Raw genomic sequence first — 26,880 nt, 5'->3', positions numbered from 1 at the left:
ATTTTATAGGATATACAGTATGATATAAAGAATACAGGGAGGCATTGTTGCCCAGTAGACAGAGCATGAGGTTTAGCATTAAGAGACCTGTTCTCTGTTCCCAGCACTGCCACTTATCTGCTTTGTGACCTTTGGCAAGTCACCTCACCTCTCTGTGCTGTAGTTTCCTCATCCCCAAAGTGGGGATAATGAAACTTACTTCCTTTGTAAAGTACTTTGAGCTCTATGGCAGGGATCGGCAACCTTTGGCACGCAGCTCGCCAGGGTAAGCACCCTGGCGGGCCGGGCCAGTTTGTTTACCTGCCATGTCCACAGGTTCGGCCAATCGCAGCTCCCACTGGCCACGGTTCGCCGTTCCAGGCCAATGGGAGCTGCGGGAAGGGTGGCCAGCACATCCCTCGGTCCGCGCCGCTTCCCGCAGCCCCCATTGGCCTGTAGCGGCGAACCGCGGCCAGTGGGAGTAGCGATCGGCCGAACCTGCAGACATGGCAGGTAAACAAACTGGCCCGGCCCGCCAGGGTGCTTACGCAGGCGGGCCACATGCCAAAGGTTGCTGATCCCTGCTCTATGGATAAAAAGCACTACATAAGAGCTAAGTGTTATTACTAAATGTCTTATTTATCCACAAAAACAGGAACAGAAAATATTTATATGAGCAAGGTGACCATGTTAGTGTTGCTGTAGAAACTTAAATGTTTACATATCCTGACTATTTTTAATTTAACTGTGCATCCTTATTATTGCATCAGTAAAGTTTCTTGCATCGATATATATTACCATTCACGTGTATTGCACTTTAGAGGGTTGGTAGTTATTTCCACTGTGATCTCTCTGTTTCAAAAGAGTGGGTGTGGAGGGTCTAGTCTATAACAGAGTATTTTATTCACACTGAACACCCACTGCTTTATACTTTTCTGGAACTTGGCCCCATATCACACTAGTTTCTTGTGGTGGCTTAATTAAATATCAAGTGTTGAATCGGGAAACTAAAATGACAGATGAGCAGTAAGGAAATGAAAAGAGGATGGTAAAAAAATTATTTTTCTGCTTTTATGAATTTCCTCTTTCCTTGATTTTATAGCTGTCTTCAGTTCCCCAGAGTCCCTTTGTGAGTTAATATGCAGAAGTTTGAGGTTAATATGCTCAAGAATGGCATGCGAGCTACTTAAAGAGGCCCATTTGGATAATGGGTACAGACAATTCAGTGCTGACACATAGGGGGTATCTACATTGCAATTAGACATTCATGGCTGACCCATGCCAGCTGACTCTGGCTCATGGGGCTTTGGCTAAGGGACTCTTTAACTGCAGTGTAGACGTTCGGGGTCCGGCTGCAGCCCAAGCTCTGGGACCCTCCCACCTCACATCTACACCACAATTAAACAGCCCCTTAGCCTGAGCCCCATGAGCCCAAGTCAGCTGGTATCAGGGGTGAAAGTAACTTAAAAGTTGACCGGTATGGGGGCCCGGCTCCGGGGCTCCGGAAGGGGCGGAGCCTCAGGCAGAAGGGGCAGGGCCTCCGCCGGAAGTGGGTGAGGCGGCAATTCAAAGGGCCCAGGGCTCCGGCTGCTGCAGCAGTGGTGGCAGCGGCTGGGAGCCCCAGGCCCATTTAAATCGCTGGGCCCTGGGGCAGCTGCCTCTTTTCCCCCCCTCCCCGACAGCCCTGGAGGGGGCAAAAGGGGTAGCGCATTAAGGGGCAGTAGCGCTTTAACGTGGGCTATGTACGGGCCCGTACCGGCGACCACTTCTTACTGGTACACTGTACTGGCCCATACAGGCCCACTTTCACCTCTGGCTGGTATTGGCCACCCATGGGTTTTTAATTGCAGTGTAGACATACCCATAGTTGCAAGCAATACTAATACTGATCAGTATATTATAAATGCTTGGGCCCACCTGGAAATTTCCAGCTATACCAATAGGTTAATGCAACACTGAACATTCTGCTGAATAAAACATCACATAGTACTTTTGAGGGAGATACTGAGAGAGTTAAATAAGAGCTTCACCACTGTCTGTGAATGTGGTCGGCTCATTAAACACCAGCAATAGGCAGTTTCCTAATCTGGGATTTCCGATCCGCTACTGATCTGAGGGAGGTTTCAGATTTCACCGTTAGAAACATTGAAGCTCCATACAACTTGGGGCCTGAAGATGGGTGAGTAGGGCAGGAGGAGGCATTGCTAGTGGATGGTACTAAAACATATTATTGGAAATTCTGGTTCTTAGACTGAGGTCTTGCACTGCCCTCTGCTGGGGTATTAAAAGAAGTCTGGTGTCAGTGCAGTTCTTCCAATCCAGATTACATCTGAAGAAACAGTAGTTTTTCCAAGTTTATCTTTGAAACAAATCTGCCTCTCCTCCATTTTGCTCAGCATGCTGTTCCAAAAGCTTATGTCATGAGAGCCATTTCTTTTCCTGCATTAACTGTTAGTTGCATATGAAAATGGCATTGTTTAAATTAAAGCTTTAATTTCCTGAGCCTTCTGCTGGCTGTGGACACCTTGCTACATCACTTGTGACCCATAGACCATACATGAATCCTGTGTCAGTGATTGCAAACTCACTTTCTTCCAGTTTTTGTCTTGGGGGTAGGAGTGCTAATATCCATATCCAGTGTGTGTCTCATGTATCACAAACAATATCAGCTATTTAGTGAATATTAAAGCTACATAGACTGTCTTGATGTCTGGGATGCAGAAGTGTGGGCTGAATTTCACAATTCCCACCCAGGCTGTTAAGAGGTAGTGTGAGCTAGTGGATAGGGCACTGAGGTACAATTCAAGAGATGTGGTCAGTACTATTCCTGGCTCTCCCCATGACCAGCTGGGTGACCTTGGGCAAGTTACTTTACCTTCATGCCTATTTTCCCTCCCACCCTTTGTCTTTCTTATCTTTTTAGATAGAGGGCGCTTTAAGGCAGTGAAAATGCTAGCATGTACGTGGCAGCATGAAAGTCAGGCTGAGGCCCAGATTTTTGAAGGCATTTAGGCATTGCTCCACTCAGTGCTGCAAGGCCTTAGTGACTTAGGAACCTAGGTCTCATTTTCAGAAGTGACAAGCTCTTAAGGGTCATATTTTTAAATGTATATATGTGCCTTATTCTCTTAGAAATCAGTGGGAGTTAGGTGCCTAAATACCTTTAATAATCTGGCTCTTAAGAGCCTAAGTCTTATTGAAAGTCGTTGACATTTAGGGTTGTAAGTGCCTACGTCATTTTTGAAAAAGAGACCATGGCTATGTCTACACTAGAGACCTTACAGCGGCACAGCTGTACTGATGCAGCTGCTTCACTGTAAGATTGCTTGTGTAGCTGCTCTGTGCCGACAGGAGGGAGCTCTGCCATCGACATAATTAAACCACCTCTAAGGAGCGGCAGTAGCTATGTTGGCCGGAGAAGCTCTCCCGCTGACATAGTGCTTTGCACACTACTACTTATGCCAGCGACACTTATGTTGCTCAGGGGGGTGTTTTTTTCACACCCGAGTGACATACGTTTTGCCAGCATAAAGGATAGTGTAGACGTGACCTTAGGCTCCTAAGTCACTTAGATCTTGCAACACTGAGGGCCTGTCTTCACATACAGTGGTGCAGCTGCGCCACTGTAGTGTTTTAGTGAAGACACTACTACAACTACAGGAGAGCATCTCCCGTCAGCATAGTTAATTCACCTCCCCGAAAGGTGGTGGCTGTGTCGACGGGAGAAGCTTTCCTATTGACACAGCGCTGTCTACACCAGGGGTTAGGTCGGTATAACTATGTCGCTCAGGGGTGTGCAATTTTTCACACCCCTGAGCAATGCAGTTATACCAATATAAGTCTGCCTGAGCACATAAATACCGTTAAAAATCTGGGCCTGAGGACCTTGTACTACTTGACATCCCAGAGAGTCCACCTCAGACAGAGCAGACCTGCCAGCTCTGTCTGTTTAGCACTGAGATGCAGGACTTATCTACATGAACATTTAGTTAATGGCAAGTGGGAGTGTGACTATGCCACAGATAACTGTCCCTGTGGACCATGTTGACCCACATTAACAGTTCGTTAATGTGCTTTGATCTAGTCCCATTCAAAAAGGACTAGATCAAAGTGCATTAATGAAGTGTTTATGTGCATCAGCAGGGTCCACATGGGCAGTTAGTCTGTGGCAGGGTAGTGTGGGGTAGAGTCACACCCCAGCTTGCTGCAACCTAAATGTTCATGTAGACAAGCCTGCACTTTTTAAAAACAGATTTACAACCTCAGCAGCTCCTGAAGAAGTCCCCTGACTGCTTTGCCTGCACAGGCACCATACAATGTAATTCTAACCTCTCAGCAATTTATTTGACAAAGAGCCACGTAAATTAAATATGGACACATTAGGCCACAAAAAGGCATCTACAAGACTCAGCACTGCAAACTGGCAGGATAAACTGAGGAGTTAGGAAGAAGAACATAAGAACGGCCATACTGGGTCAGACCAAAAGTCCATCTACCCCAGTAACCTGTCTTCTGACAGTGGCCAATTCCAGGTGTCCCAGAGGGAATGAACAGAACAGGTAATCATCAAGTGATCCATTCCCCGTCGCTCATTGCCCAGCTTCTGGCAAACAGAGGCTAGGGACACCATCCCTGCCCATCCTGGCTAATAGCCATTGATGGACCTATTCTCCATGAACTTATCTAGTTCTTTTTTGAATCCTTTTATAGTCTTGACCTTCACAATATCCTCTGGCAAAGAGTTCCACAGGTTGGCTGTGCACTGTGTGAAGCAATACTTCCTTTTGTTTGTTTTAAACCTGCTGCCTATTTTTTAAAAAAGCTAAAGGTAGGAACACACTCTCTTCCTTTACTTTAGGATTTTTAGTACTGGGTTGACAACATGAAGAGCAAAAATTCACACTTGCAAAAGTAGAAAGAAGCACCCATCAACGCATTTTGATCTGACAAAGCCCAAGTCTGTTGACCTTCTGGGTATGGCCAAGGCATTTTTGTCTGCCCCAGCTTTTGCCTGACATGGTGATTATAGGCTTTAGGTTTATCTTTGTCCCGGGGTAAATCTATATAATTACAGGGATACTGATCAGTGTATTGTGTATACCGCATTCTGAATTTTCTGCCCAAACATATTGTGATGTGTACACAGTACTGATCCTACAATGGAAATAAAGAAATGGTTTCCATACCCATGTACTGCGCAGGAGCTGGCACTGGGTGTTAGAAAGCGCTTCAGGGCAGCAGATGCAAGGTTTAAACATAAGGCTCTCATTGTTCTGCTCTCATTTATATCACTGATGTAACAAAACAATGTGTCTCACATTGTCCTACCACAGTAATAGGAGTAACATTTTGAGACAGAACATGGCAATGCAGTCCTCCTGGTTCCATCCAGATGCTAGGAGGTACCCAACAAGAGAAGCTCTGACTAAGAGAAACTGTCTTGTTGAAAATAAAAGCAGGAGTCGGGGTAAGGGGGTTCTGGCCTCCCTAACAAGAACTTCTTGACATCTTGTGAAATATAATGTCCACCACTGCTTTAGAGATCACTAACACAGACCCTCCTGAAGACTCATCTCATGCTTGTCCCTCTCAACTTTGTTTCTCATTCCATTTCCAGGGGGAGAGGGGCATGCCAGGGCTGCCAGGAAAACATGGAGCTAAGGTACCCTGCAAGGAATGGAGTGAGCTTGTCCACCTGACCCTGCCCATACCTCTCAACTGTCCCTGACTTTCAGGGATGGCCCCGATTTGGTTTCTACAATGATTTTTCTCACTTTCTCTATCATTTTCTTTCCGCTTCTAAAATGCAAAGCATAGGGCCTAATTTATCAAAGGGATAATAGGGGAGAAAAGTTTTACTGAAGAAATGACATGCCTATTCCCAATGCTACTTCCCATTTTGAGGTCTAATCCTGCAAGATGCTGAATGTCCTTTATTCCACTGAGATCAGCACCTCCCAGGATCAGACCTGTAATACTTTATTCTAGTGAGAAGTACCACTAATTAGTATTGGTAAGACATCAGCACTTTATAAACTGTGAACATGTATCTAGTGGGCCCAATTTACCCCTGCCTACTCCAGTTTTAGGTATGTGTTATTCCATGGATATCAGTGAAGTTACACCAATATAAAAATGGAGAATGCAGTGGTGAATCAGAGCCAGTGTGTGTATGTGTTACAGGTTTGAAATTAATATTGGAAAAGATCACTAGACTTATTCATTACAATTTTAAAGTAGAAAAATAAGGAATAGGAATCGCATCAATTCAGTAAAATCTAACCCCCAAAACATGATCTGTACATGATCCCTTTCATGACTCGGGCCCATATTTACTAAAAACTACTCACCTCTGATACATTTCTGAATGCTTTTCCCCCTTTTATTACATAGAATCCCTGATTTCCATCTTCTGTCCTTGTGTTTTTTAGCTTTGTCCCTGATTTCTGTTTCAGAAAGTTGAGAGGTATGATCCTGCCCTTCCCCTGCTTCACACTTCTCCTTGTTTGAATTTTTCCAAGCTCTTCCCAGTTATGAACTCATTCTCTTCCTTCTTTTTGCCTCTCATCTGCTACGTTAAGTTCCCCAAACCCTCCTGTTAGCTACTTTCTAACCCTGCTTCATCTCATTCTCCCCCACCTCCTTTCCTAGATTGTCATTACTCCTCATGTTTGCTTTCATAACTGAACATTTTCACAAGGATCTAACTAGCACTAACACTTAGAATACAAAAATATCTAGTCTGAGCAAGGGAGTGATGCCAAAGTTTCGCTTTTGCACCATTGTCACTGAGGGAAATATAATCATACCCACAGGAGCACCTGCCCCAAGGGTCCAATAAACAACCATCTCAGTTTCCGGGGTGGGATTAGAGTCCATAATTTGTTGGTGGTGTTTTGCTCTGCCATGCAGAATGTCACAAGAATCTGAGTGCTTGAGAGTCTTTTTGCCGGTGATAGCTGGCTTCACAGATTTCCTCTGTAAATCTGATACTCGAGTTTATGTCTTCTGTGGTAAAACAGAATGATGCTGGTTAACAAGACCAAGAACATTTTCTCTTTCTGTTGTCATTGGACATTTTTTTCGGGGACTGTTTTTTAATAAGGGTCTGGATTCAAACATTTAACTAGGTATTTGGTCCTCACATTGTCTCCTTCATCAGTTTCTCAACACTACTCCTATGGGGTCATGGGTTCAACTTCACTAGATTAGCACACCTAAATCTGGGGGAAGGGATACATTGTTTCCTCTGTGCGAGTTGAGCCTGTGATGTCTTTCTTTGGTGGCACAGCCTCCTTGCTATTCTGGATAGCATAGGCACTACTATAGGGAAGGTAATTTTAATGATGCTCCCAGCTTGGGGAACCAGGATGGATGTGTGTGGTAGCTACTGTGTTACAATGTCTCTTCTGAGCTTTGGAAAAGGAAAGACATAGGTTATTTAAAGTTCCTACTTGGCTGATTTTGTTTTAGAGAATATATATTTATATTTACTTCATTTCAAACCAAGTGTTCTCATCTTTCCTCTCTCTCTGCTAGGGGGCTCCTGGAATGGCTGCTGCAGGGATGAAGGTCAGTTTTACATGAAAATGCAGCCTCTTAGGACAGGTCATGGATAAGAAAGAGGACAAGGGCCATGAGAGGAGATGAAACCTCCAGCCTTAGACTGATGGCCATTAGTTCATGGTAGGAAAGCCATGGATTAAAAGAAAATGGAGACATACATTCATTCTCCTGCCAATTCGGAAAGGGGAAAGCTCAAGCTAAAACAGATATAGAAAATGGCTATCCCTTTTATCAGGGAGAGGCTAGGGCCTGTCTATGTTATAGCTAAATGCTAACTCCAGTGGGAGAATGACTGATCCCTTCCCTGGTCAGCTAAACTATACTTGTTCCAACCCTGAGACTGTAAGAAGATTTCGGTTCTCTTAGTCCCTCAGTTCACTTTCTGTGAGACAATGATCCTCTCTTGGTTTCAGCTCCTCTCAAACCCCATTCTTAACCGTACTTGAACCTCCCTATTTCCATAGCTTCCGTTTATTTCCTAATAAACAAAATTATTATTATTATTATATCCCACCTTTTCAACCAATATCTCTGTTTCTCCACTGCATTGGAACCAGATAGATTTCTGCATTAGTATATGCTCAGTGCTCAGATTTCACGGTGACAGGCAACCTTATAAAAACCTAGAAAGATAGGTACAGCCAGATTAGCCGGCTTGAAACAGCCCAGATGAGTTCCAAAACCCATTGACCGATACCAAGGAACAATGGAATGCTCTATCCATGGGCCTAACTTCAGCAGCCTATGAAAAACCTTGGAAGCAACAAGCACTGTCCTCGACTGCTGGTGAAGGCTCTCTCTCCCACTGCCCTTGGCTTGTATAACTGTGTCACCACCAAGATTCCATGATTGTCCAAGGCCTAGCACAACAGGGCACCAATTGTGATTAGTGCCTCTGGATGCTACCGTAATACAAATAATTAGTAATAACAGTAGCCGCAGAATCCCCTAGAGCCAGCGACAGCTGTACAAGTTGCAGCTCAGGAACAACGTGACTCACCACTAGAAGCTTTCTGAAATTGTGAGAGACCTGGTGGGACTATTCCACACTTCTTGCTAGGACCCCGGGGCATACCCTTTAAACAGGCAGGTCTGGGAACCCATTTCTTAGGAAACAACTCAAAATGGTCACTTACCTCCCTTTTATTAATGGCATTTTCAGCCTATGGGCTGTACCATATGTCTTCAAAATTAGGATAAAAACAACAATATCCATGTACAAGAATAACCAAGAGAAAAGAAAAACCAAGTCTGTAGTATGCCTTTAAATTTGACCTTATACCCTTATTTCCACAAATCTAAATTCAAATTGAAATCAAACTAAAGCACAGCTTTGGCTTGATGCCTTCTTAAATGACCCTTCTCTTTTTTTGAATCTAGAAGTGGGTTGGCTGCCCCCTCTCTTCTCTTTCTTTCTCACTGTGTATTTTTCCATCTTTTCCCCATGCAGGGCAAGCCAGGAAATCCACGAGAAAAATATTGCTCTTAAAGGAATAATCATTGGAAATCTGCATTTCCTGGATTTTGTTTACAGGAGCTTATAATTATAAGGAGTTTCCTGGTGTCCTCTGTAAAATGCCATCTCTGCTTCAGAAAAGCAGAGTTGCATTTCTCCCTAACAGAAGAGAGACATGTCTGAGAGAGATTTCCATATTGTAATTAGACTATCTTCTGTCCCCTTCCCTCCCTAGTCACTCAGTGTCTGGGGGGGGATATTCCCCTGCTATTCTCTTTCTTTTCTTCTTTGGCCCTTAGGCTATGTGGCAACCTGCTATTCCTGGAGAGTATATTCTCTCCCTGTTCCCCTTGGCTGCCTCTCCCCACCAGCACTTGTGCCTCCTTCCAGGGACATGCTTGTGCTGCAGAGGGAACTGCTGGGGACGCACTCCTGCACTTTTGGCAGATGCTGTATAAATTGGTCCGATGTTTCATGCCCCTTCCTATCAATATGTGTAAAATAGTAAAAATGGTACAAAAATACCCCTGCATTTCTTTCACTTGGCAGCAAATTCAGACAACTGAGCAAATGGCTCCTCTTGTTTTAGCTTTGACTAGGTTTGTAGTGTTATATTGTAGAGTGTGGAGACCACCAGCCATATAACAGATGTATTCTCTGTCTCTTTTCTTACCAACAAGGGAGAACCTGGAGTTGCAGGGATGATGGGCCCCCCAGGTTTGCCAGGGAAAAGGGGACAGAGGGTAGGACAATGTGTGTTTGGATGTGATTTCTTAGCACTGCTGTACTGGCCTGCTCCTCCCCTATAGCCAAGGCTAAAGTGGGACTGTTTTGCACTATAGTTCCATGCTTGTGGTGGAATGCTCTTACCCCATTGCCGATGCTCTCATCTCATTGATGAAGTGTGCTTTGTATGTTCCTCCTTGCAAAAAATAGAAAGACCAACCCAAAGGGAGAATGAGTGCATTCTGGGAAGGGAATGAAGTACTGAGCATTAACATTCTCTTGAGAAAGATTTTGTACCTTTTGATTACAGCAATAATAAATGATGAGGAATCTGAATACCCAGAATCAGGAAGGATGTCTTAATGAACATGTATGCACCTCAGAATGTTCTCTGTAAGTTCCTCTGTCTGGGTCCTCCTCTCACTACAGCACATGAATGCTGATTCTGATTCTTGGAGTACAATGAAAAGCAGATATGCTGAACACATAACAGGAGCAGAGTGCTGGAGTCAGAGGAGTCTGGGGCACTGGATTATTCAGGAGAGAGTGTTATTTTGATTATCCTGAAAAGGAAATAAAATCCTTACATCCAATTAGTATTCCTTCTGCCAAAGAGGCATAAAAGCCCCTTGCTACCCAAACAAATGCAATTATTTAACAAGACCAACTGCCTGATTTTGTGGGTAATGAATATATCCAGATGGGCCAAGGCCCACCTTCTGTTGTACAGATGCCAAATGAATTGCAGGTAGAAATCAGAGCATCTGCACTTCTAAACACCTGCTTTGTGATTGCAGTCTGGTAAGTATTAGTGGAAGTACCCCATTTGCACTCACGACTGAATTAGGAGTACAAATTTTGCAGGTGCAAATCATGCCCATGAAAAGGATATCACCTTATTGAAAATGTGTCCCTTAAATAGGAAGGGACTGAGAGTATGTTCATTCCTCTTTGAATTGGGGTGTTACCCATGGCTGTTTCTAATGAGCATTCAGTTTTTTTAAATTATTGACTTCTGTTGTCTGCTCTTTAGGTTCTTTTTCACCACACGGTATAGTGTGTCTGCATCCATAAGAGCAGCTTCCTTTTACTGGGGTGTTCCACTTTGACTCAGTGGATTAATATGAACAGTGACATGGCTGGAAATCATAATATTCTGACATCCTAGAGATGGCCAATAATTCAAACTTTTCCTTAGGAAACAAAATCCAGCACATTGGGCCCTTCTCGCTTTTCCAAGGAGAAAATCATTAGCTTGTGGTTGCAAGGTACATGTTCTAACAAGGATGAAAGGCTACAGAGCACTTATACTAAGCTGGAGGTCAGAGAGTCTTGTAAAATGGGTAACTGTGCTGTCTTAGGTGGGATGCAGAGTTGGCTAGAACAAGGATAGTTTTCGTTTAATTAATTCCTGTAGAGCCATATAGTGCATGCCCCTTCTCAGAATACTTTTGCAGGCACCTTGCATGTTAGATGTCAGTCCTTGAACTCTGCTGAAATTCATATACTTGTCTTTCTATAAGATTAAAATATATCAGCCATGCATGCAAGGAAAAATAAATTCCTTATCTCTAATTTTTCTTTTGATTTTGTTGTTGTAATAGAGCCATGCTTGTAGGCTAAGGTCCTGTATAAATACTTTAAAAGGGTCTATAGACCAAACTTCTGAGTTAACCCACCTTAAAAGAGATTCCATGTACCTGTATGCTATTGAGAAATACAGTCAAGTAACTGTTCGTGTGTGAGTTACTCTTTGACAAATTAAAGAGTTTAAATAAATCTAAAACCAAGTATTATCCAATGCTATTGGGGAAAAAGGTTAGGGAAATGGGGACTAATCATAGTAAAAACCATAGTAAAAAAATCATAGTCATCATCATCATCTATACAAATTACTAACTTTGGTGAACTAACAATTGGAAAGAAAATACCTTTTCTCTAGTGGTAAGTGTTATTGTACTAGAGACATTCTCTTAGAGACTAAAATGATTGTAAACTACAGCAACCAAAACCCTGTCAGCTGTTTAAATAGCGCCTGTTGTACAAGCAGCTCATCACGTACGGAAATGCTGGAGATAAGGGTTTGGTTTACAGTTTGCATCCTGTGGACAGATTATTACAAGATCTTAATCAGAACTTAAAAGGCAGTAAGTGAGCCAATTGTGGCACAAAAATTCAAAGAGATGTGCCTTGTACCGGTGGCTTCAGGCACACAAAAGAGATGACTGCAAGCTAAACAAAGTCACTTCACAAAAACAGCCATGGGGTGGTCTGTGTCTGTCCTTTACTCATTTCAGTGAGGAATTTATCCAGAATCTGATTATACCTCTCACAACTCAGTTCAGTCAGACTACTCCTCTTGCTGGGGTCTTGACAGCTTAGGGGTCACGACAAGGATGGCCTATCTAGTCCTCTTCTGACCTTGTAATTTTCCCTCTGACAATTGACACCAGCCACGGAGTTACCCCAATAGCATCTTGTGTGAAAATGTCTCTCTTACTTGATTCCATGCGACCATTTGTATCTTGCATTCACTTTCAAACATTCATTTGCTGCATGAAAGGGACTAGCAACAACCCATGTGTTCTACAGAAGGAGCATGTGTGAATTAACAACATCAAGCACTGCCCATCTGCAATGAGTATGTTGAGTTTTGGCTGTTAGAACAAGGAGGAAAATACATAATCAAAGTGCAGGTTTTAAAGTTCAAAATGACCTTTAACTTAGTAGGGGACCATTGTACAGTGGCCTTTAAATGCTAAAAGTTTCATAGAAAGGAACAGACAGTAGCACGTACTGGCTTTCTAAAACATAAGGTGAAAAGATGTCAGAGATAAGAGAAAATGATGACACAGTTGAGCAGGTACTGAAGGCAGGGAGAAAACCTTGGCTGCCTCTTAAAAGGGTGTCCCAGAGGGAAAAGAAGAGTTTTAGGAATGTTTGCTGTATTGTATCAGGTTTCAGAGTAGCAGCCGTGTTAGTCTGTATCCGCAAAAATAACAGGAGTACTTGTGGCACCTTAGAGACTAACAAATTTATTAGAGCATAAGCTTTCGTGGGCTACAACCCACTTCTTCGGATGCATATAGAGTGAACCATATATTGAGGAGATATATATACACACACATACAGAGAGCATGAACAGGTGGGAGTTGTCTTACCAACTCTGAGAGGCCAATTAAGTAAGAGAAAAAAAACTTTTGAAGTGATAATCAAGATGGCTCAGTACAGACAGTTTGATAAGAAGCAAGTGTGAAAATACTTACAAGGGGAGATAGATTCAATGTTTGTAATGGCTCAGCCATTCCCAATCCCTATTTAGCCCTGAGTTGATTGTGTCTAGTTTGCATATCAATTCCAGCTCAGCAGTCTCTCGTTGGAGTCTGTTTTTGAAGTTTTTCTGTTTTAAGATAGCCACCCGCAGGTCTGTCAAAGAATGGCCAGACAGGTTAAAGTGTTCTCCCACTGGTTTTTGAGTATTATGATTCCTGATGTCAGATTTGTGTCCATTAATTCTTTTGCGTAGAGACTGTCCGGTTTGGCCAATGTACATGGCAGAGGGGCATTGCTGGCACATGATGGCATATATCACATTGGTAGATGTGCAGGTGAACGAGCCACCGATGGTATGGCTGATGTGATTAGGCCCTATGATGGTGTCACTTGAATAGATATGTGGACAGAGTTGGCATCGGGCTTTGTTACAAGGATAGGTTCCTGGGTCAGTGTTTTTGTTCAGTGATGTGTGGTTGCTGGTGAGTATTTGCTTTAGGTTGGGGGGTTGTCTGTAAGCGAGGACAGGTCTGTCTCCCAAGATCTGTGAGAGTAAAGGATCATCTTTCAGGATAGGTTGTAGATCTCTGATGATGCGCTGGAGAGGTTTTAGTTGGGGGCTGAAGGTGACAGCTAGTGGTGTTCTGTTATTTTCTTTGTTGGCCCTGTCTTGTAGGAGGTGACTTCTGGGTACTCGTCTGGCTCTGTCAATCTGTTTTTTCACTTCAGCAGGTGGGTATTGTAGTTTTAAGAATGCTTGATAGAGATCTTGTAGGTGCTTGTCTCTATCTGAGGGATTGGAGCAAATGCGGTTATATCTTAGAGCTTGGCTGTAGACAATGGATCGTGTGGTGTGTCCTGGATGGAAGCTGGAGGCATGTAGGTAAGTGTAGCGGTCAGTAGGTTTCCGGTACAGGGTGGTATTTATGTGACCATCGCTTATTAGCACAGTAGTGTCCAGGAAATGGACCGCTTGTGTGGATTGATCTAGGCTGAGGTTGATGGTGGGATGGAAATTATTGAAATCATGGTGGAATTCCTCAAGGGCTTCTTTTCCATGGGTCCAGATGATGAAGATGTCATCAATGTAGCGCAAGTAGAGTAGGGGCGTTAGGGGACGAGAGCTAAGGAAGCGTTGTTCTAAGTCAGCCATAAAAATGTTGGCATACTGCGGGGCCATGCGGGTACCCATAGCAGTGCCGCTGACTTGAAGGTATCAGATGAGCTCTATGGATTCAGTAGCACTTTCACTGATCCCACAAGTAATGGAAGCCCTTAAAGCCACCCCCTGACCATTTCTGTCTTTTACCAACAGGGGGAGAAGGGAAGAGCTGGTGATCCCGGACTTCCTGGATTCCTAGGACAGAAGGTTTGTAATGTTCTCTGACTTTTGCCACACTTTTCATCCCATTTTCCTTCCCCTAACAAAGAAGCTTGCACTCACGTGTACACAACTACCTAAACTGTATGCACATGTGCTTGCATACACGCTTACACATATATATGCACACACACAAAAATACACTGAATACTATCACCTGTACTCTATCCTAGAGATGAGAGAGGGGCAGGCTCTGCAGATAATATGAACATGATTCCATGGCCAGTTCCATGTCGACAGGAAGAACACAGCACATTTCTCACCCTACCTTTATGGTACCCCCCTCTTCAATCCCTGCAAGCTGGCAGTTTCAAGACCAGTCCCAAGAGCAGCTGGATCCCATTTGATTTAGATTAATAGCCTTATTTTCATTTTGTTATGTAGCTTTTTTAAAAAAATGCCCAGCTACCTAGCGTGAAAATTTGATTTATTTCAACCCAAACAAAACACTGGGATCCAACCAGAAATAAAACATTTGGGGTCAAACATATTGCTGGTCTAACTGGGTGCAACTCCATTGATGGCACTGGAGACACAGCTGCCTGTGACAGTGATAAATTTGGTCTACAGAATAGGAGGAATGAGTGGTTTAGGGGATTGACAGGAGAATACAAATCCTTTTATCTTTAGGATACTGGCTCACAAATCGTGTCCAGATCAGTGACGACTAAAATGCTCCTTACCATCCAATGGCTGTTTGATGCTGTATATAAAACAAGAGGGTGGTTTCTGTACAGCTCCCAGTGCATGTCACACACACGCCCGCAAATGCAATTACAACTGGCACTAACTCTTCAGCAGAGAGCCAATGGACTGAATGGGCCGACCTATTGCACTATTAGAATGGCCATTATAGAAAAGGACTGAGACACAGTGGCAGAGCAATGTGGGGAAGCCTGTGCTAGTACTGCCAATGCTGTATCTGTTTTGTGACTACAGAAAGGATTTCAGTCTCCAAAGCTGTCAGATGAGTTGATGGAGAGGTGCCAGCAGGTCAAAAGGGGTGGGGCTGAAAGGACTGATGGATTGGGGCCGGAGGAAGAGTATGGAATGAATGGATTTTGTGCATGATGGTGGGAGGATTGGGGGTGTTTTTCAAGCCATGTCACATGTGTCACTGACTGAGGTGGAGAATTTTTGAGGGAGCCCCTTGTTTCAATGTTGCCAACACGCTGCTGACTGAGGGTGTGTCTACACTTGGAGCTGGGGGTCCGATTTCACGAGCTCACATAGTGTAGCCATGGCACCACAAGTGGTGGGAGGGGCTAGCCTCCCTGGGTGTGTGCCCATCAGACAGTAGGTGGGTACTCAGGGAGCTTAGCTCCTCCCGCTGCTCGTGCTTCCATGGCTACATTCTATATCGATGAGAGCCAGTGTGAGTATGTCTCCTCACGTGGGGAGTCAGGCATGAACTGCATTGGCATTGGCAGAACTGTGTACGGGCACAGAAGTCCAGTAACAGGAGGGGCTACAACTCCAGATGCAGCGGCATGGGGAGAACCCCTCTCTAGCCAGTTTTATCAGTCTCCAGTTCTCAGCTTTAAAATTCACCAGTAAACAACTAAGTAAAATGCAGCCAGGTTCTTCAGTATCAACCTTGTCCTGCTTCCCCCGATCCCAAAACCACAACCTGGCTGGTGAAGTTACAGAATGAGAAATTGATTTAACTGACAGTGGATTATTCCTCCTTGAACCAGGGAGAGAAGGGAGATGCTGGCAATGCACTCGGGGGAGGTAAAGGGGAACCCGGACACCCGGGACTACCTGGGCCTCCAGGACCAAAGGTGCGTCTCTTTCCTCCAATGAAGTCTGTGTTTCCTTTTTGCATGAGAATGTACCTAGCTCAGGGTATTTAGGAAGGGGTTGAAGTTTGCATTTGTCTGCACCTGGCTGTAATTATGCACTGTGGAGATTTCATAAGCTAGCCAGCTCCTGCAGAGTTCTTTAGTTTGTTATTTTAAATGCTGAAGGTCAGAAAATTTATGAACTGCATTTCCTGGGGAAAAAAAACTACCTGTGTTCAAATGATTTCCCAATAGGGTCTGTAAGCAAACAGTCCCTCAGAATCACTGCCAGCATCTGGTGCCATAGATGGCAGCTGGGACAGGGTGAACATTGTGATCAGGACTCGGAACCTCCTCTCCTGCTGTATTCCTGCCTAGAGAACTAGCAGCCCTCAAACCATACCTGATAGCAGAGGATGTTTAGGACACTTAGGACTAGTTCCATTCACAGTGCAGTTAAGAGATGACCCATTGGTCCCAGTTCATACCACCCATTCACTTTGTAGCCCCTTAGCCCATGGGTAGTGTAGAAATGGGAAGTCACCCCAGTGCTCTGAAACTCCTAAAAGAAATCTGGGTATGACAGGTCTACCTGAGCTAGTGGAATGCTTCCTGTCTGAAGTGCTGTCAGGTCTAACCGCTGATCCCAGCACAGCAATTGCTAGAATCGCTCCTTTCTGCTCATTTATATGAATCTGTTGCTTTTCTCTTTTTTCCTAGGGGGAAGCTGGTGACATTGGCCAGACTGGCATTGCAGGACCTCAGGGGGAAAAGGTACAGAGGAGGAGGAAAGCACAATAGGGAATTATGGCTTAGCAGAGGATTCCAGGCCAGGGAGCTCAGTTACAGTGCAGCAATAGGAAAATTGTTTCACAATACAAAAAACATCCCTTAAACTATACCTGATGGCCACAGCCAGTCATTAAAAGAAACAATAACTTTCTCCATACACACAACATTTTCTGCAGGATCTGCACATCCAAAGCAATCAGAGCAGTATTAATCAACAGGCCCACACAAGCCTGGGTCTGAGGTGCAACCGTATTTGCAGGAAGAAGGCAAACAAGCTGCAGTGGGAATGCCCAAGCAGGCAGGGAGACTCTGAGGATTGGCCAACCAGCCCACATCTAGCAACTGCAGTTATGTAATACAGGAGCTATGACGTCATGCTGGTCATCCATAGCTGTGGATTGGTGGGATGGAGGGAAGGAAACAAACCCAGGATAGGAAGTGTGGAGCTAGAAAGGAGAAGGCTCTGGGAAAAGAAAGGGTTGTAGCCAGACTGACTGACTCTCCCAATATGTCAGGGAGACTCCCATTTGAACCCAAAACTCCCGACTGAATAACATTATCGCCCCCATAAAACTACATTGCCCAGAATCTTGTGCGTTAGCCACACACACACATCAGTCTTTCTCTCCCTGAGTCAACAAGAGAGGCTGAGGCACATGAGCACCTGATGCACAAGATTCTGGGTAATAAGGCTGACTTCTGCTCTGCTTCTGGCACTGGGAGTGCAAGAGGGGCGGGATTGGCTGGGTTTGGCAGCCAATGGCAGGGCAGGGAGGTAGATTTGGTGTGATGGTGATGCAGAGCTGAAGCAGTGCAAAGTGGTGGCTGGACAATATATCAAGGAGCGGTTCATGCCCCATTTTCCCCAGGCCTTGGCTGCAGCAGAGAGGGGGTGAATGAGGGGCTCAGAGAGGGGAACATTCCCACTCAACCTGGGACTCAGCACAGCAGGGGGGTTGTAGTTTAGGCGGTGGGGGGGAGGGGATCATGCCCCATTCTCCCCAGGCCTTTGGGTGCAAGAGGAGGGATAACACCCCTTCCAGACCCAGGACTGGGCACAGCGGGGGGGGGGGGGGGGGGGGGGGGGAGGGGCTGCATGGTTCTGTTCTGCTGCAAACACCCTGACAAGAGTGAATGTCTTGTCTCCACTTCCCCAGGTGTAACTGTGGGCCTGTCTTCCCAAAGGCCGCCTACGGCTGAGCTCATTATAGCCTGGCCAGGGCAGGGTCCTGTAATTCTGTTTGCCTCACTGTGTATGCTCCAGAGTACAAGGCCCTGGGTGGGGGGACAGGGAGACTGAATGAAGGTATGAGTGGGGGAGCAAGAGCGTGGCAGTGGGGGTGTTGGTGGGGCTGGAGCAGGGGCAGTGAGGCTTGGGGGATGTGGAGGGGGGGTGGAAGGATGCAGTGGGGGTATTTGGTGGGACTAGGGGAGTGGAGGGGCAGGATGCTCCCTGAAAGTAGTTTGAAAATGTTGGCCACTATGCTAGTGAGACAAGGAGGGCTGAAAGGCAGGGCTCCTGGGATCTGGGAGGAAAGGGGAGGGGTCTAGTGGGTTAGAGCAGGGGGGACCTTGATGGGACTAGCAGGAGGGCAGGGTGCTTCCTGAAATCCATTTGAACATGTTGTTCAGTACCACTGCAGCACAGCGGAAGTGCTTCTTTCAAAAGAGGTGTATCAAGAACTGGGACTAAAGGGTTAGGAAAATAGGAGAAGATGTACAACATTTTAAGGCTTATAGGGTCTCCCTTGGCTGACCTAGTCCTTTGAACAATCTTTTCAAACAAGCAGCTTCTGGGGGAATGTGCTGAATAAAGAATATGCTAGACAGTGTTGTGGAATGGTGATAGTAGGGCATAAACTTAGCTCAAAAATATGTTTTTCCAGATCCCTCTAGTATGCTGAAATAGTAACTACTTCTTTAAAGTCACTCCAGGTTGTACACTGCAAGTAGAAAAAGCAGCGGTAATTACAACAATAAGTGTTTTTGGCTGAACGTCCTGAAATAAGAAAAAGAAATGGGGGTTATACGTATCTGAGGCGAGAAGGGTCTCTTCGATTGGAAAGCTGTATCTTCATTAATCAGTTGATCCTTGTTTGCTTTACCTCCTAACATAATGATGTAGCACTTGTGACTGTGTTTAATGGTCGCTCCTGAAATGTGAGCTTTACAGTCTCATTTGAAGTTCAAACAAGATGTCAGCTTATCATGTACAAGGCACTTGTATGTAGTGTCTACGTCATAGTATTGAAGAATGCTTCTCTTAAAAGAATATTACAAAAGGCCACATACACAATGGGAATTGTCCATGAAAATCCTGTTAAGGCAGCTGAAGCACAGAGCATCACTCTGGCTGTAAATCAGGGCTCCAATGGGATAGGATGTCTAAGGATAAAGAATGAAATTTGTAGGAGGATCAAAGACTTTAGTGTTATTCATCACCAACAAAATACCAGCTGGCCACTCCATGTTCATCTCCCTGACCTGAAACAATCAGCTTTGTCTAGTATCAAACTTCTCAATACAGAGAATTTTAAACACTGCTAGTTTGGATTGCTATTTGGTGGTGGGAGATATGTTAGACAGGAAAAGCCGACAAATATCCCTGGTAATGTTATTGAACAATAAAGGCATTTCTAGTCTTTGCTTTCATTAATGTGTACTACCTGCTTGAACCACCTCTCCTGGTGTGTTTTTCACATTCTGATTTCAAGTGCCCCCAAACGTTAGATTGTGACTTCTTGTTTTACCATTCCCCCTGTCATCTCAACAGGCTGTACCCAAGGTCCCTGTACTGTGACCATTCTGAGGCTAGGTCTACACTACGGGGGGGGGGGGGGGGTGTCGACCTAAGATACGCAACTTCAGCTACGTGAATAGCATAGCTGAAGTTGCGTATTTTAGGTCGACTTACCTGGCTGTGAGGATGGCGGCGAGTCGACCGCTGCCGCGCCGCCGTCGACTCCGCTTCTGCCTCTTGCCGCGGTGGATTTCCGGAGTCGACGGCAGAGCGATCAGGGATTGATTTTATCACGTCTTCACTAGACGCGATAAGTCGATCCCCAATAGATCGATTGCTACCCGCTGATCCGGCGGGTAGTGAAGACGTGCCCTGAGTACTGGTAACCATAATCAATTTCCCGTTTTGCTCTTCTTTTTTCGTGACTGAACATAGTCACGTCTCAGAGCCGCACTCCTGATCACAGAACTATCATTTTAGTCTGTGCAGTACATTCCATCAGCAATGGAAGAGGGAATGTCAAAGTCAATAGACTAAGACGCAGACTGGGGCCTAGGCTAGGGGCCTGCGCAGGGGCATACGTGGCAGTAGGAGTGCCCCAGCCCCACGTGTCTGAGTGCCTGCCCTGGACCTGGGGCTCAGAGGCAAGTGGCAGCTGAGCACCTGCTACTCTCTCCTCAAGCAAGTGGGTAGGAAGAGGTGGAGAGGGAGCAGAGATTCAGCTCTGTCATTCTTGAATGCGCTGGCCAGCACAGTGGGCCAGCCTGAGGTGTGGGGGCAGTAATTTGCTACTGGTACAGGTCTGTAGCAAATTACTATCCCCCACTGGGGCAAGGAGAGAGCAGGGAAAGAGAAATCCTTCTGCAGGGTAATTCTGGGGTGACACAGCTATGCACTGCCCCTTACACAGGGTCAGTATATTGCACAATCTAGCCCTAAATCATTTCAAAGTTGCAGCAAAAAACTCCAGACCTTTGATAATGCAATGTATTGTTACAGGGAGAACCTGGAGCACCCGGAGAACAGGGGCCTGTTGGTCCAAGGGTAGGTGCTACTTCACTGACTAATAAAGGGGCTTCATTCCTGAAAATATAAGAAATTTTAGAAAGAGCAGAAGACTACTTGTCCCATTTAAATGGCATCCAGACTGTTTTGCTAGTGTCTTACCAAACTCCTTTATCATGATTAACTGGGTTTATAGCTCGTTTGTATTGCCATAGTAGGGAAAAGCAGCTAGAGCATACTGATTAATCTGACCCACAGAACCTAAGAGCAACCAGTTTAGCAACACTCTTTGTACTACATGCTGGAGTCTTCCCACCATAAGCACTTCCCCACCGCTGTATTTATCAATCGCTCCTTGAACGGTTTTAACTTAGAAGAATTCAGACAACTCAATTTTGCATGGGAACACCAAGTCCTGACTGGAGATCTGGTTCATTTTATAGGGTCCCAAAGGGGAGCCAGGAAAGGATGAAATGGTGGATTATGATGGTAACATCAATGAAGCTCTACAGGTGAGAAACTAGCCTACACGGCTCAGGAGCCATGTTCAGTGACTTCTGGAGTGGATTGTTTGGTTGTTTTCCATGTGAAGCTTTCTCTCAGTCAGATTGGTTCATTCTCCCTTTGCTTTGTAGTGACAGAGAGATCCCCAGGACTACACTTTTTAGTAGCCTAGGTGATGGAAGAAGGGTGGGGCCAGGGGAAGAGAATGTCCCCTTGGAAAGACAGAAAATTTAAGAATGGTGATCTCACATTTCATTTTGGATGGATAAAACTAAGCATGTCAGTCCAGCCCAACATACTTCTTCTTCCATACTAATAGCAATGAATAATGCTTATTACTTATACAGTGCAAGTCCTTTACAATGACACAGGACACATTCTTAATAAAGACAGACCCAGAGTTCATCTGAACTCCCTCATAAGAATAACCCAGAACATACATATTAGATTGTTTAGAAAAAGGCCATAAACCATGCAGGGAAACGTCTTTCACTCTAGACTAGTCATGCACCTACCAGTGGAAGATTACCCACAACTTCTACCATCCAGCCTTCCTGGCAGCCCCCCAGTGCTCCCAGCACAGAAGGAGTACATTTCTGGAATACTATTACAAAGGGAGCTGGGGCTACTTTTCTGCTTATTTTATTTTCATGCCTGTAATATACTCCCTGCCCGTCTTAACCAGTATAGTGTTAAAAGAGAAAAAAAAACCCACAAACACTGTGGTCAGAAATAGTTTAATTTCAAGTGGGACTTTTATTTGTATTTATTTATTTCTTTTAATTTTTAGGAAATACGAACCTTGGCCCTGATGGTGAGTTCTTACTCTTCTCGCTGTGCATTTTGTTTTTTTGAAGAAGTAACTGGATTTTAGTAACAGCTAGAGGAAAGTAGGCAGTGATACAGACTGACAAACTTTTAATTCCATGCCACAAGAATGTCTGACCTTTACAGTTATGTGCTGACACTAAAAAGCAGCATTGACAGCTAAAAGAAGGACACTTCTTATGTTATACTCCTGAGGCTCTTATATTATTAGTACTATTTGTTTACCTGCTTTGTAAAGGTTATGCTGCTGTTCAGGCGCTCAGACAGCAGAGAGGATCAAAGTAAGGAAAGCCCAGTGCAGGTCAGGATGGGCCTAAGTAGTGCTGTTTTCACAGCCAGTGAAAGTCTCCTCTCTTAAGCATGTCCTTCCCTAATACCAGGGATGTATGATAGCCCAGCATTGTTTCTCCTGGGAGATAGCCATCAATATTAATCCCACTTGAGGGAGCAATTTAACATGGGATGAAGAACTAGGTCCATTATCAGACACACATAGCTGTGACCTTTAATATGTAGCAAACAGATACTATGATGATGTGCACATTAGGAACTTGCATATCAGCCAATGTTTCCAAAAGTGGCTTCTTATTTTTGGGGCTTCCATTTTTGAGTGCCCACCTTTATGACAACATGCATGTCTTAAGCTGGGTACCGAAAAATTGAGGCACTTTTGAAAATTACAGGTAAATAAATCATTTCTACCATTGATAAATTTGTGATACTTTGTCACTTAATTAAATTTAACCTACACTGGAGAACTCAGAAATATAGAATTTTCCTGCTATCTGTGTTCTCTATTTGGATACCAGATTTCTACAAGCAGAATGTATTTATTATCAATAGCAAATAATTATTTAAATTCACTTCATTATCAGAAGCAGATAATCAAAAATGCCATTTTCATGGTAATTATTTTTCGTTCATCAAGCGGAGAAATAAATCTATGGTCATATTTGACTTTGAATTGCTACTGTTGGTTATTCAGTAGCCCACTGTTAGTTATTCATTTTCCAAGTTAATATATTTCAGGATTGCCAGTGCAAAAATGTAAAGAAAATACAATTCTGCCTTCCCTCCAATATGAGGAGGTTTTGAAAAAAAAAAGTCATTTGTGTATTTTTCTTATTTAGGGACCTCCTGGACTTCCAGGAGTAGCTGGGCCCCCAGGGCTACCAGGACAGAAGGTACCACTTTCCCTTTGTCATTCATGAAAAGATAACTAGAAATGCATGAGAATCAAAGGCTGGAATACTGATGCTATTATGCTCTTTGTCCACCTGCATCACCCATGACATTCTGCAATCCTTCTCCTCCTTTCACTTTGCACATGCTCTGTTATCATTTCTTTGCCTTCTCCATATCTCGCATTCCTCCCACAATGACCAGGCATGGCCTTGGCTCAAGGAAGGAGAATGCTTTCTTACTCCCACTGTCCTTCAAACAACTGCATATTAGAGTTAATCTCAGTGCATGGTTACAGTGAAGTCCAGGCCATGAACTGCCAATCAGCATGAACAACTATAGTGGAGTTAATCACCCTTAAAATTCTGACATTGTTTTGAGCCCTGCCTCTTAAGCATTTGCAGCCTTTCTTTTTGTGGTTATTGGTAATGAGTAACTAGCTCTCCCAGAGAGAGTCATTGCTGTTGACTGTTTCCATAGCACAAGCCCCATCTTCCAGTTTCCAAGCCCCATGTAAAAATAGGCAAAATAACAATTTTAAAAAATGATCTATGATGATTTTGCACTTTAGGGTGACATTGGTTTACCGGGTCCTCCTGGACACGATGGCGAGAAGGTAAGATGAGGGATGCCATGTGTAGATGAGAGTTATGACTCTTCTCTGTTGCTGGATTTGGGAATTTAATGGCTGATAATAACTGGAGCTAGTCAACAATGGGAATATTTTTTCCATGAACACTTTTCTAACGATCTCTCTCTCTTTTCCACTGAAATTCAGAATCTCACCATAAGATTTCATCAACCCGTTAAATTCTGAAATTTTCTTGAACAGCACTGTAGCTGCTCAAGGACAGGATTCATTTTTCATAAACATTTTTGCAAAAAAATGTATCCATGTTTTTGGGGGGACAAGGGGATGGCAAATTGATTTTGGAAAATTTTGACCAGTTCTAAATAATAAGCATACATGAATCTTTCAACCGCATCCTTTTTCACATTTTTTGTATACATGAAAGATATACACTCTAATTCATCTCTCATTTGTACCAAATTTACAGCAATGTAAGGACAATGGTGTTACTCCTGATTTACACTAGTTTACATGAAAGCAGAATCGGACCCATTAAGGCTCAATCCAGCTAGCTGCTGCGTACTCTGACCCTGAACCAGCAAAGAACTTAACAATCTGTTTGATGCTAAGCACATGAGTAGTCCCCTAGAGTCTGATTCAGCAAAGTGCTTAAGCACATGCTTAACTTCTTTAAGCATATGAGTAGCCCCACTGAAACCAATGAGACTGCTCAGGTACTTAAAGTTGAGTACATGCTTAAGAACTATGCTGAACTGGGGCATTAGGCCCCAGTCCAATGTCCACTGATGTTAATGGGATTCTTTCTATTGACCTTAAAGGGCGTTGGATCAGACCCCTTAGTGATTTGCTGGACTGGGGTCAAAGTGCTCAGCAGCTAGCGGGATAGAGCCCTAAATCACTAACTATACGGTCTCCCTTTTTCTCAGTTTCACTCAGATAATTGTTGATACATGAGCTCTGCCCTTAACCCAAATCCTCCTCCATGCATCTGTGGAGAAAAATTGCACAGAGCAGAGCTTTGTGGTATAGAATCTCCACGAACAACTTCTCTGAACTGCATGCAAAAGTGTCAAATAGCAAAACCACAGCAGTTCCAGTACTTTTCTAGTATCAGGAGGTAGCCGTGTTAGTCTGTATCCACAAAAACAACAAGGAGTCCGGTGGCACCTTAAAGACTAACAGATTTATTTGGGCATAAGCTTCCGTGGGTAAAAAACCCACTTCTTCAGATGCAACTGAAAAAGTGAGGTTTTTACCCATGAAAGCTTATGCCCAAATAAATCTGTTAGTCTTTAAGGTGCCACTGGACTCCTCAGTACTTTTCTAATGAGCCTTATGTAAAGGTGGTGCATTCTGCCCCTTCACTCACACACATACATTTATTTTTTACTGATGACATGTCACAAATGTTTTTCCCATGATTGATTGAGTGTTTACACTAAAAACCAACAACAAAAATTATTTTCACTCTGCAAAAACGAAAATTTAAAGAAAAAAATTCAGGAATGTGACAGCAAAATTCATCAGATGGTTATAAGATGACCATGCAATACCCAATATTAAAATAAAATCAGCAGATTTGAAGATACTGCTTATAATTTTGGACTTTTATTCACTACTTCATAAAATGTTCATTCACCCCAAAAATGTTGATAAAGGAAAACTGCAAATTTCACATTACTTGTCAATGGACAAGAGGGGAATATTGTCTAATGACATCTACTCATATGCTAAGCACTACCTCTATGTAAACCACCATGCTGTATCTTGTAATAGAGTGAGAGGGACTAAATCTCATTTATACTAAGCCTCCCGCCCCCATAGTCCTCTGTGAATTACATTTGCTTACACTCACTGTAAGGCTCCATTACACTGCCTGAGCGGTGTAAAGGAGCTTCATTGTGAATGAGAGTCAGGCCCAGAGACTCGAGTGAACTAAGCCCCATACTTTGATTTCTTTCCCTAACTGTAGAAGTATTATTTTTAAATCGTGTGAATATCTTTTTAGGGGCCACGAGGTAAATCAGGAGAGGTGGGGCCTCCTGGTCCCCAAGGGCCCCCAGGAAAGGAGGGACCTCCAGGAGTGAAGGGAGAGACTGGACTTACCGGGACCCCAGGAGCAAAGGGGGGAAAGGGGGAGGCAGGAGAAGCTGGCTCTCCGGTGAGTAAATACCACACATCATAGCAGTGAGTTGTGTTTGCAAACAGTCACGGCAGAGATGGACATGAACCAAAAGCCTGGGTGCAAACACTCCCAGATGTTGAGGGCCTTGAAAGTGAACTTTAGGAACAGGGACCCTCCTTAGTGTACAGTGCATGTACATGTAGAAGTAATCACATCAGTCTTTCAGTGTTGAAATCTCTGGCTGCTCTCTGAGTGACACATCCTAATTGTTTCTCTGAATAAAGTAATAGTGGATTAATCACGCTTTACAGAATAAAAGACACCGTGTCTCTTATGTATTTCCACAAGGTTGTTAATAATTGACTATTGCTCTCAGTCCCATAAGAATTAGTTGTTAGGATGAGATTTTGGCACTAATCCAGGAACAACCTAAGCATGAGCATAACTTTAAGCATGTGGGTATTCCCACTGACTTCACATGGAGCAATGAAGCACTTCACAACTGCAAAACCAGGCAGCAAAACATTTAAACATGTGCATGTTTTCACTCACAAGTAACCCTCTGATTTCAAGTGGAGTGAAGTGGAGAACATTAACATCACCCATGCTGCTCAAGGAACTTTTCAAATTTCAGTTTAATGTTATGTCTATCTTTTATTTGCATGATTTACTATTGCAAGAAACAAAAGTCTTTCTTGATCTATAGGGTCTTGATGGCCCAACTGGGGAGAAAGGAGAACAAGGTGACCAAGGGATACCAGGACCTTCAGGATTACCGGGTCTAATTGGACTTCCAGGATTGACAGTAAGAGTGCAAAAGAAAGAATGAATTTTCAAGTTGGGTTAAGCAGAGGACAGAGCAAGCACCAAAACTCTGAGGGTAACATGTTCAAAAGGGTTTACATAATTTAGGAGCCTTAGATCCATTTTCAAAAGTGACTTAGGGA

The 26,880-nt window shown here is 44.0% G+C and overlaps 1 protein-coding gene across 1 annotated transcript in view; it reads left to right on the top strand.

Annotated features, from left to right (window-relative positions):
- Nucleotides 1–26,880, top strand: part of COL13A1 (collagen type XIII alpha 1 chain) — a 159,284-nt gene that overhangs the window by 104,213 nt on the left and 28,191 nt on the right. Inside the window, exons 21-33 of the mRNA XM_065408179.1 lie at nt 5,597–5,641; nt 7,519–7,551; nt 9,682–9,744; nt 14,316–14,369; nt 16,079–16,165; nt 16,886–16,939; nt 20,697–20,741; nt 21,146–21,214; nt 21,997–22,020; nt 23,165–23,218; nt 23,788–23,832; nt 25,817–25,969; nt 26,640–26,738. Coding sequence (XP_065264251.1) covers nt 5,597–5,641; nt 7,519–7,551; nt 9,682–9,744; nt 14,316–14,369; nt 16,079–16,165; nt 16,886–16,939; nt 20,697–20,741; nt 21,146–21,214; nt 21,997–22,020; nt 23,165–23,218; nt 23,788–23,832; nt 25,817–25,969; nt 26,640–26,738 — 825 coding nt within the window. The remainder of the gene's footprint in view (nt 1–5,596; nt 5,642–7,518; nt 7,552–9,681; nt 9,745–14,315; nt 14,370–16,078; nt 16,166–16,885; nt 16,940–20,696; nt 20,742–21,145; nt 21,215–21,996; nt 22,021–23,164; nt 23,219–23,787; nt 23,833–25,816; nt 25,970–26,639; nt 26,739–26,880) is intronic.

The sequence above is a fragment of the Emys orbicularis genome, chromosome 7, assembly GCF_028017835.1.
Source record: "Emys orbicularis isolate rEmyOrb1 chromosome 7, rEmyOrb1.hap1, whole genome shotgun sequence".
NCBI classification, from domain to species: Eukaryota; Metazoa; Chordata; order Testudines; family Emydidae; genus Emys; species Emys orbicularis.
This window is presented reverse-complemented; position numbering and strand designations above follow the sequence as displayed.